The 18,948-nt window shown below is 32.6% G+C and overlaps 2 protein-coding genes across 2 annotated transcripts; one reads left to right on the top strand and one right to left on the bottom strand.

Moving 5' to 3' along the window:
* Positions 1 to 1,578: 1,578 nt before the first annotated feature.
* On the top strand, positions 1,579 to 3,070 carry LOC130897044 (thioredoxin domain-containing protein 9). The gene is made up of 2 exons (XM_057805544.1): positions 1,579 to 2,142; positions 2,448 to 3,070. Exons 1-2 carry the CDS (start codon positions 1,719 to 1,721, stop codon positions 2,756 to 2,758), a joined length of 735 nt encoding a protein of 244 aa, XP_057661527.1. The 5' UTR covers positions 1,579 to 1,718; the 3' UTR covers positions 2,759 to 3,070.
* Positions 3,071 to 4,183: 1,113 nt separating this feature from the next.
* Positions 4,184 to 13,892, bottom strand: LOC130896989 (limbic system-associated membrane protein-like). Its single transcript, XM_057805441.1, has 7 exons — positions 13,494 to 13,892; positions 9,324 to 9,545; positions 8,649 to 8,770; positions 7,745 to 7,886; positions 6,870 to 7,142; positions 6,042 to 6,371; positions 4,184 to 4,327 (listed from the first exon to the last, which is right to left on the bottom strand). The coding sequence occupies exons 1-7, from the start codon at positions 13,648 to 13,650 to the stop codon at positions 4,185 to 4,187; spliced, it is 1,389 nt and encodes a 462-aa protein (XP_057661424.1). The 5' UTR covers positions 13,651 to 13,892; the 3' UTR covers position 4,184.
* Positions 13,893 to 18,948: the final 5,056 nt, after the last annotated feature.

The following is an 18,948-nucleotide window of genomic DNA, read 5'->3' as shown; positions in this document are numbered from 1 at the left end:
TTTGAATTTTAGTTTAGTATCCTGATCTTTAACTATTCTATTCTTTGTCCCTTGATAAACTTTTTAATAGTTGAAATTCAAGGGAACATGGCCTTTCATGGTCCACTCACTTTATTGCCAATTTTAGACGATCAGGAACCAATTAATAACAGATGTTTATCTGTATCTGTATCGTTAGCTGTCCTATCGACATTGCATTTTTATGAAATAAGTACGTTTCAAGTAAACAATTGTTTCTTATAATAATATAGATTGAAAGGAAAGAAGATTCAGAAACTACTATTTTCACTCTGAGGCAAAAGCAAAGAATGAGGTAATAAGATCTGCCAATTTACTCAGTTTTCATAGATTTCTAAAAAGCTTTCGATACTGTCAACAAAAATTATTTGTATGATCTTAGTATTCCAAGAAAGCTAATAAGTCCTACCAAATCGACGCCCAAATATAAACCAAAGAATATCAAAATGTTTCCAGACCAACACAGGATTGAAATAGGGAGATCTGCTATCCACTACGCTGTTCAATATAGTATAAGAATAGACAGTACTTAGAATCGGTTTGAACAGAATAGAGTCACTAAGAACAAGAACAATTCAAATACTTTCATACTCTGACGATCTAATAATCCTTTCAAAATCGAAAAACTAGCTTAAGGAAATTTGCAGAGCCTTTATATAAACGGCAGAGACACTGAATCTACGACAAATTTGGAATTTTTGGAACCGTTAGGGATATTCATACTGAGCACACTGTTTATACCAACACTCATAATTATACTGCCTGACGCGCGTTTCGATAAACAAGTTAACTTCTTCAGAGACTGAAAGTAAACTAATTATTTCTGAAGATAAAACTTGGTTTTCAAAACGCTCGTTTCGTGAGCTTGATCATGTAAAACAGATAAAAACAGTAGCTGCCTATGCAGTAAGTGACACACGTGATATTTGAGTTGTATTATGTTACCAAAAAATTCGAATATACTACAACAAAAATAATTGAAAGTGTTGTCGTGTTGACTATCTTGCAAGATGTAATTACTTTTTTTGCAAGCATCATTTTAAAGTAATGTAATATTCAAATAAAACTTATTCTAATATTTTGTAGTAATTAAGTTTATTAGGTTTTTAATTTTTTACGTAATTATGTAATAATGTAAAAACAACATATAAAAGGTTTATTCACGTTATTCTTATATATAAAAAAATGTTTTATGTATACGTAACTAATAAATAAAATCAGTATTATGGCTATGTTGCCGGCAACGATAACCTCGTGATCATCAAGCGGACAACTTTATTAAACCTATGGTGTCAAACTGAAAACCAATAAAAATCGTTTTCTTATGTAGTTAAAAAGTTGATATTTTTGCGATTCCCAATCAAGTATTCAGATATTTTTTTACTTTCTGACATTATGTCATATCAAGAATTTATAGAATAAATCAAAAAATAAATACTTTTAAAAAATGCAAGTATCATATTAAGCGGTACCACGGTCTTATATATATAAGACTGTGAAGGGTACGAACTGCTTTAAGTAATGTTGGTTCTCTACATCTAGAAATGTATTATTTCTACTGTCAACCAATTGTCAATTTATAATCATATGTCTTCTTTTTCTCTTGAATCTAACCCATAATTCAACACAAACATCTGATATTAAATTTGCCGAAATAGTGCTTAAATTAGAAGTGAAACTTCATCGATAATATTTGAAATATGAATAATATGGAAAATAATTTATTACAAGTGACAAAAGCAATCGAAAAACAAGTTGACGCAGTTATTGAACAGATAGATAATTTGGATACCAATGATTTGGAGCAGCTAAAATTGAACCGAATCAAAGAACTAAAGAAGTTGGAAGAACAAAAGAGAATATGGTTGAGTAGAGATCACGGGAAATACGAGGAATTGCCGGAAGAAAAAGCGTTTTTTGACGTTATCAAGAAGTCCGATAAAGTAGTTTTACACTTTTATCGAAACGGCAGTCCTAGATGTTCTATTGTTGATAAACATTTAAAACTACTTGCACCTAAGCATATAGAGACGCGATTTACAAAATTGAATGCTGAAAAGTGCCCCTTTTTGGCTGAAAAACTGAAAATTAAAACTTTACCTACTATTGCATTAATCCAAAATGGTGAGTAATAATTGATACATCCTAAAGCCGAAATAATCCTTATTACTCATATATTTGATAGCTGCTTAACCATTTATCTGTAGCAATTATGATGATTAAAGGCCTAGGCCAGTTTCAGTAAACTCAATTTTAATCTAGTATTATACTATTCCAATCATTTAATTTAATACTAATAGGGGCAATTTTTCCATTAAAAAACAGTAAATGCTAATGTTATTATCATGCTAATTGTCATTGCTGCATCTTCTTTATAATTGTGGGTTGATTGACTTTTTTTGAGTCATGAACTTTGAAATGTTTTTCAGGTGTTATGGTAGATAAAATCGTAGGTTTTACCCAGTTGGGAAACACAGATGAATTCACAACTGAACTGTTGGAATGGAGAATAGCACAAAATGAAGTCATCAATTATGAAGGTGACCTTTCAACACCTCCAGATCAGCTTGAAACCAAAAAAACCATATTCAAAAACATTAGAAATGGTAATGGAGATGATGATGATTTGGACATTGAGGAATATGGAATTATGAGAGAGTCTGCAAAATCAGAAACAATGCTTAAAAATGATATTGCAGAATTGACACCTGAAGAAGCTGCAGAACTGGGCATAGACTAAAATAATTCCAAACTTAATCAACTAGAGGTACAATTAGTCTATCTGCAATGATTTGTATTAAACATTTTATTTATTGGCAATTTGAAGAAATAATGAGTTTGCTCCGTATTTTTATAACTTATTTAATTCTTTTTTACCTCTCCAATTTTTAATGTGACTTTTACATGCTTGAGTATATTTTTAGCCAACTATAACAATAAAAAATAATAAATTTTCCATATATTCTGTAATAATTAACACTTCTTTTTATCAAACACCTATTTATGTATTTTATAAGAATTATTAAATATCCATGGGTACACAAATGACTTACTTTTTAGTTTTATTTCACATATATTTACCTCCAGATCATATTTTTCTTTATTTTCAGAATACTTTTCACAAATCATTTGCCCAACAAACAAAACATGTTGGGCAAAAAATGACTCAATGTTTGTTCTCCAGGCCGGGGCTAGGCTTACTTCGGCCAACTGTACAGAACTTTCAGAACCAGCCAAACCATGCCTACAAATTGGCCCTTATACTGTATGCTGGGCCTGCACTGATAACTCTCAAAATTCAGTGTGAATGCAGACCTGTCAGTCAGTATAAACTGAAAGCACAAAGGAATAATGTGGTATATGTTATCATGTTTTTTGAGATACTTTATAGTAGTGGAAGCACGGGAGACATGCCGAAGTGGAAAAGTTGAACCATCTTTCGAAATTGTATTGAAATTTAGCGCGTTTATGTTAATTCAGTTCATGTTTAATTATTAATCATTTTTGTAAAATTAGAAATTATTAGGTTTCCTCCAACCTCCTAGTCGGGACCGTACTTGGAACGGTTATTGGAAGCGTTTATAGATATTTTCTGCGCAATCTCCGGCTATGTACGGTTCTTGTAACAGTACAACCAAGAATCGAAAAGGCCGTTCCTGAAAAGATTCACAAACGGTACCTAAGTCGGTTGGAACACAAAACAAAATCGTTCGTATAACGGTAACCGCCCGGTTGGAAAATCTAAAATCTATTGCGCAGAATCGTCACTTTTTGAGCAAAATAATAATCACCTACTGGTGATTAATGAAACTTTTCACTTCATTCATTCAGAAATTCGGATTTTATTGACCCTGCATTAATTTGCAATTTCGGGTTGGTTAATGACATTGGACTAAAGCCTCATTAGTAACAAGAAGCTGAACTGGCCGCTTGCTTTAGGTTCATCAACGGGCCAGTAAAGTGTTATTTTCCCAGCACTTCATAAACTGTGCCAGCAGTTGCCTGTACCAACAATGTTTGTTGGGTTCTTTCTATCAACCAGATCAGCAGAAGTTCAGTATACATTACATTTAAGAAAAGTGAACAATTAATTGAAAATTGAGTGTATAAAAAATTCTTCGTTCAAACATAAGCATATCAAATAAATGTTGAAAAAAAAAACAAATTTATACAAATAATTTTATTACATTAAACATAAAAAATATGTACATTCCCATGCAGCAGCTTTTTGTTGATGAACTGGTTTGGAGAGCGTATACATTTTTTTGTAGATTCACTTGAACAGTTGTTATCATTTCTTCATTTAATTCTGCAAAATAAAAACTTCTTGAACTGATTGTGACAAATCTAATCGTATAAACACAAGACAGAATAAAAAAGTTACAGCTACCTTTATGAAAATGAAGTTATGTAATATATCAAACAGACCAATCATATGTAATTATTTATTTTTTACCAAAAAATCAATTTCAATCAACCTAATCTAATCTAACCTATCCTAACATAACCAAAAAACCAATTTTTACTTTATGTATGATCGAGATCGCCAAAAAAGTTTCACAAATATTTAAAATCAATATTTGGACTTATCGGATTTTGATACTAAGATTGGGATTTGGCGGGATTGAAACAAAAATAAGCTTAGACTGCAAAGGGGTTGAGCTATAAAAGCTATACTAATTGTAATTTTCACTTGTTTTACACTTTACTTACGTAACGTATAGGCTTAGTAAATCAAATCTTTACTAAAAAATCTTGACTTTTGAAGTATTACAAAAATTATTGCAAAGTATCATAAAATAAAATTTAATGTTTTGTAAAAAGTAAACAAAGTATTTTTTGTTATACTAGATCACACAATATCTGTATTAATTTCCTCATCAACAATGTTTTCATCTTCTTCATTGTTGAGACCTTCGGCTTTTTGGTTTTCCAAATCTCGATAAAATTGTCCAAAGTGCTTTGTTAGCAGTTTAGCATCCTTTATTTTTGCAGCTTTAAGGCTAACCCCCTTGTTGATGGCTTTTAGGTTTATGTAATACATATTATATATGTATTATTTCTATAAGAGACCAGAATGTTATTTTTCTTGTTCTTTTGTAGCATAATCCTTTTTGATGGATTGAACTTGAAGTGCCACAGTTCGGTTATTTTTGCACTTTTTCAGATTCATACTTCCAGTCTTTAATCGGCACAGTGACTCCACCATGATGAACAGATACATGTTTCCCCAGAACTACTTCATACTCTTCTGGAGTAAGAATAGTAACCTTTTTCAAATCTCTCCCAATCAATCCAAACACCCTGTGGAAAATAAAGCAGAAAGGGTAAACAACTCGCAGAGATCATAGGTAGTCACGTGATAAAACTAGGCGCTCCTATTGGCCGTTTTGGATTTGGCGTATTTTGGAACTGAAAGTGGCGTAACTGCCTTTAGACTTGGCGGATATTGCAACTAAACCTCAACTCTGATCTCAAAATACACTAGGATGTGGCGGGATTTGTTACAAAATAACAGTTGTACTGAATTTATCCATGGAAAAATCTATAAGAAACAATATCAAACTCAACTTAAATATGGACTTGGCGGATTTTGATTCTAGACACCTCATTTGCCATCTCAGTACTTTTAAATCTTTGATAAAGGAAAACATAGTTGTAGTAATCTTTTAAACCCATTTCTAAATTTCTCCAACAGATTTTTTCTGTGAAAAAAATTACGTATTATCAAATTTACAAACTAAAGAAATAAAATATTGAATCTAAATACTATCGTCACGCAATCTAAAGTGTTGCTGTAATGCTGTGTTTTTTATGGTAGGTTCATGAATAAACCAAAGCAGAATACTCAAAGGAATAAAATTAAATATATAACAGGAATTGTTTTCTATTTCACTTAGAGATTTAATCTAAGAAAGATCCTGATGTTTCTTGAATATATTTTACTATTTCTTTCGTAAAGTTTTTTACCTATTTATTAAAAATGCGTAAAAAATTATTGTCTTTTAAAATAAAAATCTTACCAGCGCCTGCTGTAGCAAATCTCAATATCGGAGATGGTTTTGACCAACCATACCTATTTCTGGATACCAAAAGAGCTTCATACACTGTCCTTTCTTTGAGTCCTCTGATGGTATATGATTTAGAATACACTGGTCCCGAACTATGTTCAGTTGGTATAGTTAGTTTGGTCCAATTTGGAGGATGAGTAGTTCTGGCTTTATACGGTCTGAACCATAAATTGTATTCTATTATGGGCGTGTAACTATCTACTTCCCAAATTAATGTGTAGGAAGTTTTTGAGTTTGTGTTTTTATCTTCTGTTCTCTTGAAAACACCAGGGTTTGGTACTCCTGGAAAAACAAACAAAATCAAATGTTCAGCAAGAGCTTGCTGTATATTCTCCCATTTTTCAATAGCGAACTCTATGAGTTGGTTATGATTAGAAACAGAGGGACTATAACTTCGAATCCTCTTTTTGAAATAGTTTCCTGAATGTTCTATTGGATTGATATCCTCTAAGGTGGCCTGCATGAATAAAAAAATAGGCTCAACAAACCCAGCAAAAGATATTACATGATCAACATTAATGTTGTCTAAGTAATATTGGGCATTAGTGGACATCGTACGTATAGGGACGAATTCCGTACGAGTATCGAAGTAAATTCCTCCCCAAACATGTCTGCTAACTCACGCATCTAGTACCGCTTTGTGTATTTTCTTCATCATTTCTGTAGACGTCACCTCATTTGGTCGACCACTGCGATACTGGTATTTTTCAAGCAACTACCGCCATATCTAGGCCAGGTATTTCTGATACCATCCTCGTATACTGAATATTTGAATCTTACCTGAGAGTTGTATGGCTATTTCTCCTTGTCCAAGTTCATTAATAGCTCTGCAAGTGTAAATTCCAAAATCACTTCGCTGTACATTTCTTATTAATAAAGTATTTTTATCGCCGTCTACCATAGGCACTACTCGAGTATCCAAATGTACAGGAACTTCTCCTTTTAGCCATGTTATTGTAGCTTGAGGATCAGCTGATACTTTGCAGTCAATTTGAACTCTATGACCTGGTGCTGTATGTATCCAAGATCTTGTAGTCATCATTTCTGGTGGATCTAAATTAAAGAACTATAATAATCCAGATGTAATCTCTAGTCTGAGTCTTTGTCACAAAGGAATCAAAAGAAATGAGAATATGATGTGGTCTAAACATTCCTTAGTGGCTACCTTACGAGGTCGCCTTGGAAAGCACCTAATAATAATGGTTCTAGTATGAATTGATGAGTGTGGAAAATAGTTAAACTGTAGGATGACAGCGCGAACAAACTAAAAAAACGTTTATTTTAATTCATTAGCGGCAATACTTTTTTGAAAAGGGCATTGGAAAACCCTGTGTCAAATTGCTGTCAAATTATAGCCATTTGAAGGATGAAAAAATGACCCACATATATATTTAGTTATAAGGCTAGAAAAGAGTTTCTAGTTAAAAACAAATAATCATTTATATGATTATTGAAAAATATTGAGGCTCATATTGTAAAGTGAAAGATTCATGCATAGAGCTAGAAATTAGAAAAAGTTGGGAAAAAGAAAAAATTAAACAAACCTAAATGTGACGTGGTCATATATTTTTCCCCTACGTTATGGTCAATTTTCCAAAAGAGCGCTTGGTTTTGTTAATTTTCCCTTTCACCTAATTTTCAAAATATATACTTACAAATAATGTTGAGTTCGATCGAAGCTTTTGCAGGTTCTCCCACTCCGTTTGAGGCGATGCATTCGTAAACACCTGCCATTTGTCTATCTGAAGCCGTGAATTTTAATATTTCCCGATGATTTATGAGTTTCATTTCTTCTCCCTGGTATAAAGTGGATATTTTGAAATTGAAAATAGTTATAGTATTTAGCTGAAGTTATAGAAGAATTCGAAACCCTATGACTATTCCCAGAGATAAAAAATTAGGTAATGTTATGGATTCCATAGATAATTTCTGTAGGAGTAGTGAACAAATGTTCCAAATCACACGAAATATGAATATTTGATAAAATTATTGGTTTCATATAGTTATTAAATTTTTGTTTCCTTTTCTTGTACTACTACCCTGAGTAACTCTTTTTTTACAGGACTATCTAAAAAAGAAGATGATATTTTCACAGATTTAATAAAAAACTATTATAATTTTCCTATATAAGACAGTTTATTCTTTCTATAATATTCACACCAAAAATACTCCAATCCTTATTTTTTTTTCCTTGTAGAAAAGTTGTTTCCAATAAAAATCTAACAAATTAGTGAACGACTCGCAAGAGGAGATCAAGACAAAAAACTGGACCCACCCAAGACCAAGACCACATATTACACTGAAAGACTAATATCACTTATTATACTTCAAGACCAGAACTAACCTTGCATTTACTTATACACATTTTCATTGAACTTTGTGAATAATTTTCACGAAAAATTGAATCTCGATTCTAATGTGAGTCATTCATTCAATCACACCATCAAATTCAAGTAAGTGAATGTAATAGTTAAACTGAAAGAGAGCCCCTAATCTCGCATTAATAAAAACCGTACTGAAAATTGTACAATTCTGAAAATTATATCAAATGTTTTTTACCTTAACAGTCCATGTTATAATTGGATAGGGAATGCCTTCTCCCTTACAAGAGATTTTTACTTCTTCTCCCAGTTTTACTTGTAAAAATCCATTAGGTGGAAATGGCTCCACCGATGGAGGATCTGAAACAATTAGATTAACTATGTCTTATTTGACGACTCCACAAAATATTTTTAATTGCAAAACAAATATCCCATTTGATCAAAAGCAGCGAAAATTGAGTATAATTATTCTGAACTCTGACACGGATATTCTTGTGTGTACTTTTATTTTTAGTTTCTACTGGAAAATATAGGTTGATGGGGATAGGAGAAGTTACTGAAGAAAAAACGTTTTTTTTTGGGAACAATCAACCGCAGAATCTCTTGGTAAAAATGTATGTAATATTCAACTTAGACTGCACTCCATGACTGGCTGTGATATCGCAAGTTGCTTCAGTCGAAAAACTGGGCTTTGAGGTATTTCGAAATTAAATATCGGAAGAAGATATCAGAATGGAGACTAGGCGCATCAATTAGTGCATGTTCAACAAACACCAATGAGTCAGCTTTCTCAGTAGTTTGTCTAATAATTGAGATGGAAACATTAAAAATCATTACCTTTTTTGGTAATATATATCTAACTGATCAAGTGACCATGTTTCATTATATAAAACAATATTCAATATTTACTCACGCATTACTTCAATAGCATGCTTTTGTCTAACAGGTCCCCATGGTTCGGGTCTTTCTATTTCACATGTATATTCACCAGTTTCTTCTGGTTGTACATATAAAATTTCTAGTGATCCGTTTTCCCATAGTATATGTCTATCTGGAAGTGCCATAGATTCGTTAGCACTATCCGCAATGAGATCTTCGTTTTTATACCATCGAACGGACTTCGCATAAGCTGCATCTAAAAATAAATGAATAGAAAATCATTTCCACATATATTCATTAAATATGAATATAGTTTAAAAAAATTAAAAAACACGTTTCTAAAGAACATCAAACTAAAAGGTTTAATTCAGTTCTTTTTTGAAGTAAGCTTAAGACAATAATGAATGAAAAATAATAATATTATTGCGAGAAAAGCGTGCGGACGCTCTGTCCCATATTTCTTGTACATCGAGCGCCCGACAATTTTTTCCTAATAATACTCGATGTACAAGAAATATGGGACAGAGCGTCCCCACGCTTTTATCGCAATAATATTAGTATTTTCTTTAAGTCTATTAGTATTGTAAATACTAACTATCATAATAAAATTTAAAGTGTCAAATTTGTTTCGATTTAAAGAGAAAATTCTGAGCAAATTCAACTATTCTTATATCCAAAAAAGAAAATTATAATTTTAATACTTTTCATAACTTTCATCAACAACAATGGCAAATTTCCTGAAAACGGGATAGTTCTGAACAAGTGAAAAAATATTATAGTGAAAATAATATGATAACCAACTAAAATTGTTACTTGTAACCTAACCTAACCTAACCTAACCTAACTTAACCTAACCTAACCTAACCTAACCTAACCTAACCTAACTTAACCTAACCTAACCTAACCATTATTATGTTATTCTCAGCAATCGGTAAGCAGACTCAAATGAAATTATCACTATCATAAGTTATTGTGCGATAGAGGTCACGTAATAAGAGCGGGTATAAGAGATGATCAAGTCGTTCTTCCGGGTAGTTAGAACCTCTATTTTCTTCTTCTCTATTGTCAAATTAAGTTCAACTGAATAATAAAAAGTTCATTGTATCCGCAACATGTGGGTGATTCCGTTCTAACTGTGATTTTTTGTATTCAAAATTTCAAGATTTTAAAATTTAACTTTTCTAACTTTTTTATGCATATTATTCATCTATTTTACAGTAAAAATAAAACTCTAAGAGGAATTTACTACAACTTCAAAGTATCACGAGCAAGACACAAATGTCGGATTTTGAGTTCCACGGTACTGACTCATTTATCCACGGTACTGGGTAACTTAAGATATTAAACAACAAGTGCATCAATTTTCCTCAGTTTGATCATAAACATTAGAATTTATAAGGTAATTAGTTTAAATCATTTGTTACGACAAAAAAAATTAATAATTTATCGGTAAATTCTAGGAATGGACATGACACGGTACTGACATTCAAGTGATGTAGTATAAGTTTTCTTTAAGTGGCAAGTTATATTGTATAAAAATAATGTTTAAATATCTTAAGAATTATTCAATTAACACAAAATTTTTATTAATTGATTATTAATTAATGACTAGTACAAAAAAACAATACAGGACATTGAATATCACAGTTATAATGGAATCACCCATGTAGAGGATGTTCTCCCATCCTCTTATTATCGTCCAATCGATCTGCTAATTTTATATCGATGATTGAGAGGCTACCAAAAAACTAGTAAAAAAAATTCGAATAATAATAAACAGATGCGTGTTTTTACAAATTGTTATATCACTCAAAATTATCACTGGCTTTCTTAGTATCGATATATAATCGAATCTATGCGCTTGTGATATAATTGATTAGGTAGTACCTGGAGATTTAAATCATATTTTGTACAAAAGAACAATATGTTTATATCTTTCTGTCTGTTAAAGAGCAGTACTATTAGCAGTATATTGTTTTGTTGAGTTATTCCCTTTCAATTTGTTTATTTAAACTCCACGCTTTAGAAAATTATCTAGAATGGTACACAATATATTGTTAAAAAAATATTTGATCAAGAAATACAAGGATCCCTTGCTGCATCGGATATTAATGTTTGCTTATAACAAGTACAAAACAAATAACTAAATAAGGAAGTAAGAAATCTGTTAATAGTCTTCTACTTAAAGTAATACGGGTAATTTAGTTGTCTGAAAAGCATCAAATTGATACATTTGAAACTCTGTCCTGTTGGCACTGCAAGTCTCATAGAATTAAGAGAAAATATGTTTGATGCTTCGTTTTAAATGTTTTTGACAAATAAACTTATTGAGAACTTGATTGTTTACAAAAATAACACCTTTTCTTTCAATATATGTCAGTTAAATAAACCAAAATCGCTTTGTATATTATTAAAAAATTCATTGAATATTGTGTATTATTCAGCAGAATATTAAATTATTCAGAAAAACACAAATTTGTACTAAAAAATTACATATACTTTTGTGTATTTACAGATTTTCAATTTTTTCAATTTTTGGAGAAAAATTGAAAGAATATTGCGTTTCTAAAGTAAAATTGGTATTAAATATATGACATATATTTAATGTTAAATGTAAGCTCAATATCAAATGTGTATTTGTCCAAAAAATAATCATTTTCCCGAAATATAATTGTTTCAATTAGTTATTGTGGTTGAAGTGATTTTTTAAATCAACAGAGAGAATATTAAAAATAGAGAATATCCATTTTAAGTAAATATTTTGAGTTTTAAACAGATAGTACCCGAAAGTTTAAATCAGAATTGTGCCACGAGACTGCGGATTCACCCACAAAGGAACAAACAATAAAGAAAAGTGAAGGAAATAGTGTGAAAACTTAAGCCACATTTAAATCAAAGTCATATTATAAAAGTGAAAAACAGGGCTGAGTCAGTAGTCAGAACAAATTTACGTGATTTCGTAAAGACATTCAACCACAACTGATAATCTTCAAACTGATACTTTTAAATACAGAGATAATTTTTTAGTAGTAGGAAACATCAAGCAGCAGCTGCCAAGAATACCGAAGTAATCAATAGAACAAAAAAGTATAACGTATCAATGATACATGAAAACGGGGCGAGACAGAAGAAACAAGAGCTTTTACCATAAATCTGAGAATAACATAGGCAAAAAAATCACAAGAGGGTACTGTTAATTATCAAGGGACAATGAGGGAAGCCTCTTAGCAGATCTACAAACAAGAAGTTGAATGATATGCTCAATACTTTGAAGAGGTGCTGAATGGACAAAAGGAAGAATCGGAAGAAGATATAGAGAAGGAAATAGAAAATGTGAATATCGTAGAGAAACCAATAAAAATCTTACAACCGAAAAAAAATTTAGAAATTGAGTGCAGGAGAGAATGAGCTTCCAGTATAAATTATACAAGAAAAGAATAAGCAGAATAATACGGAGAATTTAACAAGAAGAGCAAATGCTTGAGAGGTGGATAATGGAATAAAATTTAATAAGGGAGATAATGCCTCTTCTGGATGTGGTGTACAATGTTTTGCTAGAGTTGTGAAAAACAGATTGAACGAGTATCAAGAATACCAAGCAGGTTTAAGACGAAAAAAAGTATGGATGAGATCTACCAGACTGATACAATAGATAGAGATAGGGTCAATAAGGATCCTTATTGACTCTAATCTGTTAGGAATCCCAAAAAAATTGTGAAGCTAGTCAAAACGTCATTAGACAACACACAGTAGGCTAACGAGCGACTGTATAAGAGAAATTAAAGGTCCAAACAGTTGAAAATAAGATCCAATATCGACTGTGGCTTTTGACCTTTTACGAAATATCCAGATACAAACAACAGAGCTTATTTATTACCTTAAACAGCAAATATTTGCATATACAGACAATTTAGCTCCCATAACTAAAACAAAGGAGGCTACAAAAATGTCCTAAGAATAAACCAAGAGAAAATATCTAGAGTTCAAACCATAGTTTAAATTTTAATTTAATCTCCAGTGTATATACTGTTAGATTATTCGAATATACTTATAGTGCGGTCTCGTTAGAGCTTGTATATATTGCTAATTTTCTGTAATCTACAATCTTATACCCATACGATATATTTGGCATTTTCTAAACATCTTTTGAATGAATTTATTTTGTGTTAGGTACATGGTGCTTTTTAGTATTTAAACAACTTACCATTAGACAAAGTATTTAAATAACACGGTAGCAGAACTGTGTTATTTTCTTTGGCCTTAACTGTCGTCGGAGGACTATTAAATTCTATCATATCATCGCCTACACAGGAACTTATTACCACTACTAATACTAAAAATAAACCTTCACAGTTTGCCATTTCGTGACACACTAATCAACTTTTTAAAACTACTAAATGATATTTGGTAATGAACTTTTTAAATGATTTTTCTTAAAATATTATAAAAATAAGTATAATTCCTCTAAGCCCGTGTGAAGAATAGCCGCCGACGTTAGTCACAATGGTCGAACAATTACTCGTAGCACCGAGAGTCCTTCTATAACGTTTAAAATAGTCATCTTCTCAATTAGTCTTTTCTCAATGGATTAACTTATTGTTGTGAACCGTTGAATCTTTGTTAAGGTCCATAATTATTTGATTGAATTATATGCTGTGTGGTTTTGTGAGGATTTAGGAGGCGACATGGCCATGGCCGTGATATTAGATAATTAATCAGATTAACATGACTTATGAAAAATAATCCCATATTTTTGTTTATATCGTATAATATGCAATAGTTTTTGCAGATTTTCTGTTTATGTCACAAAATGATTATAGTTTACCATTTATATATCCAATGATATGTATTTAATAAAAAATTAACAACTATTAAAAATTCAACATTTATTTACAACAATTGTCCAAAGTCCAAACTTTCGGCTTATGATAGTATCTGAATCTGTCCACAAATAACCTCAACGAATCATTTCAGAACTCAAATGCTATACAAAGGCTCTGATGCGATCTTCTAGTTCTTGGAGAGTGTAGCATCCTTTAAAGCTGTAGACTTCAAATAGCCCCAAAGAAAAACAAAACAGTGGAGATAAATTCGGTGGCCTTGGCCACCCCTCAACGTAACCTCTTTGGCCCACCTATATCTATGGAAATACAGTGTTCAGGTATTGTCTAACCTTAACAACATGATGGGGTAGATCATCATCGTGCTGAAACCAAATGTCTTCTGTAAATGGTTAATACGATTGGGAAACAAACAAATAAATTCTGGTACTGTTGTTGTAAATATCTATCATCATTTAATGTATCCCTCAATAAAATAGAGTCCAATATGTTTGTATGTCACATAATCTTTTCGCTTCTTTCTCGGACTAGCAGTGCTTTTCTCGATATCCTCCTGAGAATTGTCATCTCTAAGAATTGATTTGTTTCTGATGTTTCTGGTCTTGTTTCTGATGTATAGGTCATTATAGGTCTGATAGTCGCTCTCGAAATTCTTTTTTTTTTATGTCTTCGTCTCGCTACGTTCTAAAGACATTCCGTGATCTAACCTAACCAATGGATGGTTCACAATCAGCATAAACAATAGCTTTCAATACTCTACAAAATCGATAGTCCTCTGCTGTTAGAGACATTAGATAAGAATTGATGAGCTAAGGCATGAAAGCTGTGAATCTACCCCGGACTGTTTACTTGAAACTTGAAGTAACTGCCGTAGCCTCACAGACTCAAATGAGGTGTTTGGTTCTTCCTTTGGATCCTTGCAGAAATGTTTCTCTGATTTTCTTCAGTTAGTAATTCACCACAAGGAGCATATCCCCATTTCTTCTTAGCTCATCTTCAATTGAAGAAATGGCCTTTTGGGATCAGTTTTCAGAATAAGAGAGAATTATTTTTAATTGTTTTAGACCTGGGGTCTCACTTGTTTTACATTGTTTTTGATTTCTTTTCTATGACCATGGTTTTGATGGCGTATTAGAAACCTTATGAATAGTTGAGATCTGGTGACAAAAGTTGTCTTCCAGTTCAACTAATAAATATCTTACATATATGAAAGGCTTATGTTACCGTCTTGAACATAGACGATTCTGTGATTAACAAGGAGAATACCATTGAGTTTAGTGGGAATGAAACCTCTACCTTTGCCTATTACAATCGAATTGTCCTGACTTTATAGTTTTTGATAAAGCATAGTTTGGAAGACATGGCATCGCTAATCATATCAATCACCTTACATTCTTTTAGAATGCGAAAATACCAAATCGCCGGACTTTTTGTTCTGTTCCTTGTATGACTTTATTGTCCACTTTACTGCTTGAGCTTCTATAAAAGTCTTCGAATGAGAAATTTTATAGAGTTGCCGTGACGCGCTTGCTATTGCAAAACTAGCCGCTCTTTGCAGCTTATTTAGAGTTGATTTTGGTTCCTGTTTTGGACCATTGGATGAAAATTGCATAGTTTATGATAGATCACAGACCGAAATAACGCGATCCGCTGATAAATCACGATTAAATTTGTAGAAAATTCTGGTAATATCGCGTCTACAAAATGGGGGTGGAAGAATGAAAAATACTTTACGGCCCATTCTCATACCTACTAGCTATTCAAAAAAATTTCATGATAATGGGTCGAGGTGTGCGATATGATTTTTGAGTATTTAAATGTTATGAACACATGAATAAAGTCTCTTAACAATAGATGAACAACGAAATAATTTCCAATGATATTTTGTTAATTGAATAAAAAGTGCTTCTAATAATTGCAGCATTTAAGCAGGACTTCATTGCAGAGGCTGCAATCAAATAATGTGCTACACCCACACACTCTTTCTACTTCAGCTGGCAATTAAAAGTATAATTAATATAATTGGCAGAATCAAATGACTCACAGGAAATCGTTAAATTTTTATGGTTATTGATGGTACCAATTTAGATATTTCAAACTATATTTACAAAAGTAAGCCGCCAATCAGAGGTATAACAGAACTTTCAGAACATAAATGAGAAATCATTTTGAAAAAGCTGAGTCTTTCGACGATCTGGGAGAGCTGATAACAAATATGAATGATGAATGAGAAAGTTAGTTTCAGAACAATGGGATCTCTAAATAATAGTCTAGAAGTAGAGTGTAGGAAGTAAATAAAGACATTGGAAAAAAACGACTTTTCGTTCCATGTCAGACTAAGAACACATGGACCGCACTAAGTAGTTCGGCGTCATATTTACTTGGCGGAAGCTTTCCATTTCACAAACATCATGAAGATTTTGATAACTTCGTGTGAGTAACTATTATATTTATATCAAAATCTACTTTCTTCTTTGTATTTCTACCATTCCTAGCGTAAGACTGTTTAGGAGGATGTTTTCCACAGTATATATCTTCTTAGGTTTAGGGTTCCAGGTATTTGTGAAGTTGCCTTGGCTAAATCGGCCACTTAACTATGCCAGGACATATAGTTTCCAATCTCAAACACCCAACAAGCGAATTTGCGGTGATGATAATATTGTATGTGCAAAAAGGACCAAATTCTGAGCAGTAGTACCTGCCTTGTTTGTGAAACCAGCAGCATGGGTCTTTGCTCGATCAAATCGCTTCCACCCCATTCCAAGAATGTTTTGAAGGTCTGTATTGATAATAGTGATCTATAATGCCTACGTATTTGGATGTTAGTCGATTTTATCGGGGTGATTGATTTGAACGCCGACACACTGTATGCTATCGTCGGCGAAGCTATAGATCTGGTTTTCAGTTTTGTGAAGTAGATCGTTGACGTACAAGAGAACGAGAGTAGGTGACAAAATGCATCCCTGGGGAACACCAACGTTGATCGTAAGCCTTTCTGAGGCATATCCACTGATAGCGAACTAAATGGATCGGTATTTGAGACTGCTACTAATTTATTTGATAAGTGAGGACGATAAACCGTACGATCTTAGTAGGTTGGCATGCCAAAACGTGTCAAAAGCTTTCGATATGTCCAGTGTGATTGCTCTGGACTCCCCATATTTATCTATAGCTTCAGTCCATACTTTGGTTGCATGGAACAGGAGTTCCCCGGTTGATGTTTACGGAAGCCGCATTGATGGTCGCTGGTGATGTTATCAGTTATAAGATATCTCAAGATTTGCTTGTTATGGACTTTTTCCATGATCTTGGTAACGGCTGGGACTAATGCAATCGGCTAGTTGTTGTTGTCTTTTTTTAGTATGGGCTGTACCCGAGTAATTTTCCAATCTGCAATGAAGAGACCTCTTTTATATGATAGAGAGAAGAGTTGTTAGTTCAGCTACGCATTTCTTCAATACGATTGGTGGTATTTAATCTGGGCAAGAGAGTTTATTGATATTTAAGCCTTTGAAAATTTTTGCCACGTCTTGGTGTCGAAATTATACTTCTGAAATCTGAAATTCTGAAATGTACCAACTTCAGGCAGGTTGGTTGGTAGTTTTTTGCCGCGAAGCAAATATGCGACGCTACAAGTTCGCTTTCTCTTTTACGGTCATTGCTATTAAGTTATCTTCTCCGTCCAACCGCTTTTCTTATAAACCAGAAAGACCTTGATCCACTTGGACAATTGAGAAGTTTACTTTTCACTCTCTTATTATATCGTTTCTTGCAAGCATCTATGGTCTGCTTGCAGGTATTTCTTGAGACAAGAAAGATTAGATTTTCGGTACTACGATTTGAGCGACATTTGAGATAAAGAGCATTTTTGTTGGCCTCCATACTTGCCAAGATTACTTCCAAAATCTCGTTTGCACACATTGTAGTTGGAGTTGAAGCAAACATCATTCCGAGAAAACATAAAAAGGAAATCGTTTGGATGCTTCTATATACTGATCTACAATAACAAACTCGACGTGGTTTGGGTGGATCCTAAGTTTTGATCTAGTTCACACATTGCTGTAATTAATTTGTGATCTAACGCTCCGGGTGGTGCATGTACGGTCAAGTTGTACACATCATGGTCAGAAACAGGTTTAAGAGGCTAACAAAGTCATCATCTCGATCGGAGACTGGTTGGTTTATTACTAAATGGGGTAAGTCCATGACTGTTGACAAACCAGCTGACGTCAAGAACATTAAAGTCACAAATGATAACTATATTTGCATTTGAATGGTTTGATTACAAGTAATTGATTTTATAGGCAAAGTTTCAGAATACTTATTGATTTGTCTTAATGTATCTGATAAGATTGTACAATGTTCCATCAATTTTGAAGAATGCAATTAATGTTATCAGTCCAAAACTCCCCTACTATATTCAAAAGAAACATAATTAATATTGAAACAAATACCATAACTAATCACCTATTCTGTGGTATAATAGTTTAATGTCGATATTGAAAATTACGAAGAAAGAATAAACCTCTTTTTACCACGTATATTGAAAGAATTATTACCTCATATTTTGTCCAATTATTCGTAATTGACACACAATACTTAATTTAGTCTCTTCTACTGCGGGAAACAGAATATAACTTTGAAGAGACCTTTACACCACAAATTAAATTTGTTACTAACACGGTGCTCAAAAGAAAAAACAGCGTCACAATCTGCTTCTTTGTGATACAGTGACGTCCCACGATATTTTACTAATATATCCACTCTATATTTCGAAATCATACAATCTCACTAGATTCTGAGGTTTTTTAGATCTTC

This window comes from Diorhabda carinulata, chromosome 8 (assembly GCF_026250575.1).
Source record: "Diorhabda carinulata isolate Delta chromosome 8, icDioCari1.1, whole genome shotgun sequence".
NCBI classification, from domain to species: Eukaryota; Metazoa; Arthropoda; class Insecta; order Coleoptera; family Chrysomelidae; genus Diorhabda; species Diorhabda carinulata.
The sequence above is the reverse complement of the archived record's forward strand: the minus strand, read 5'-3'. Positions and strand labels throughout refer to the sequence as shown.

Bases quoted from the DNA above. Each gene is read 5' to 3' on its own strand.
- LOC130897044 (XM_057805544.1), top strand. From the start codon at position 1,719: ATGAATAATATGGAAAATAATTTATTACAAGTGACAAAAGCAATCGAA. The intron at 2,143-2,447 runs GTGAGTAATAAT...AATGTTTTTCAG, and splicing joins TATTGCATTAATCCAAAATG to GTGTTATGGTAGATAAAATC.
- LOC130896989 (XM_057805441.1), bottom strand. From the start codon at position 13,650: ATGGCAAACTGTGAAGGTTTATTTTTAGTATTAGTAGTGGTAATAAGT. The intron at 6,372-6,869 runs GTAAGATTCAAA...TTGTTTTTCCAG, and splicing joins AATAGCCATACAACTCTCAG to GAGTACCAAACCCTGGTGTT. The intron at 4,328-6,041 runs GTAAGATTTTTA...TTTATTTTGCAG, and splicing joins ATTTGCTACAGCAGGCGCTG to AATTAAATGAAGAAATGATA.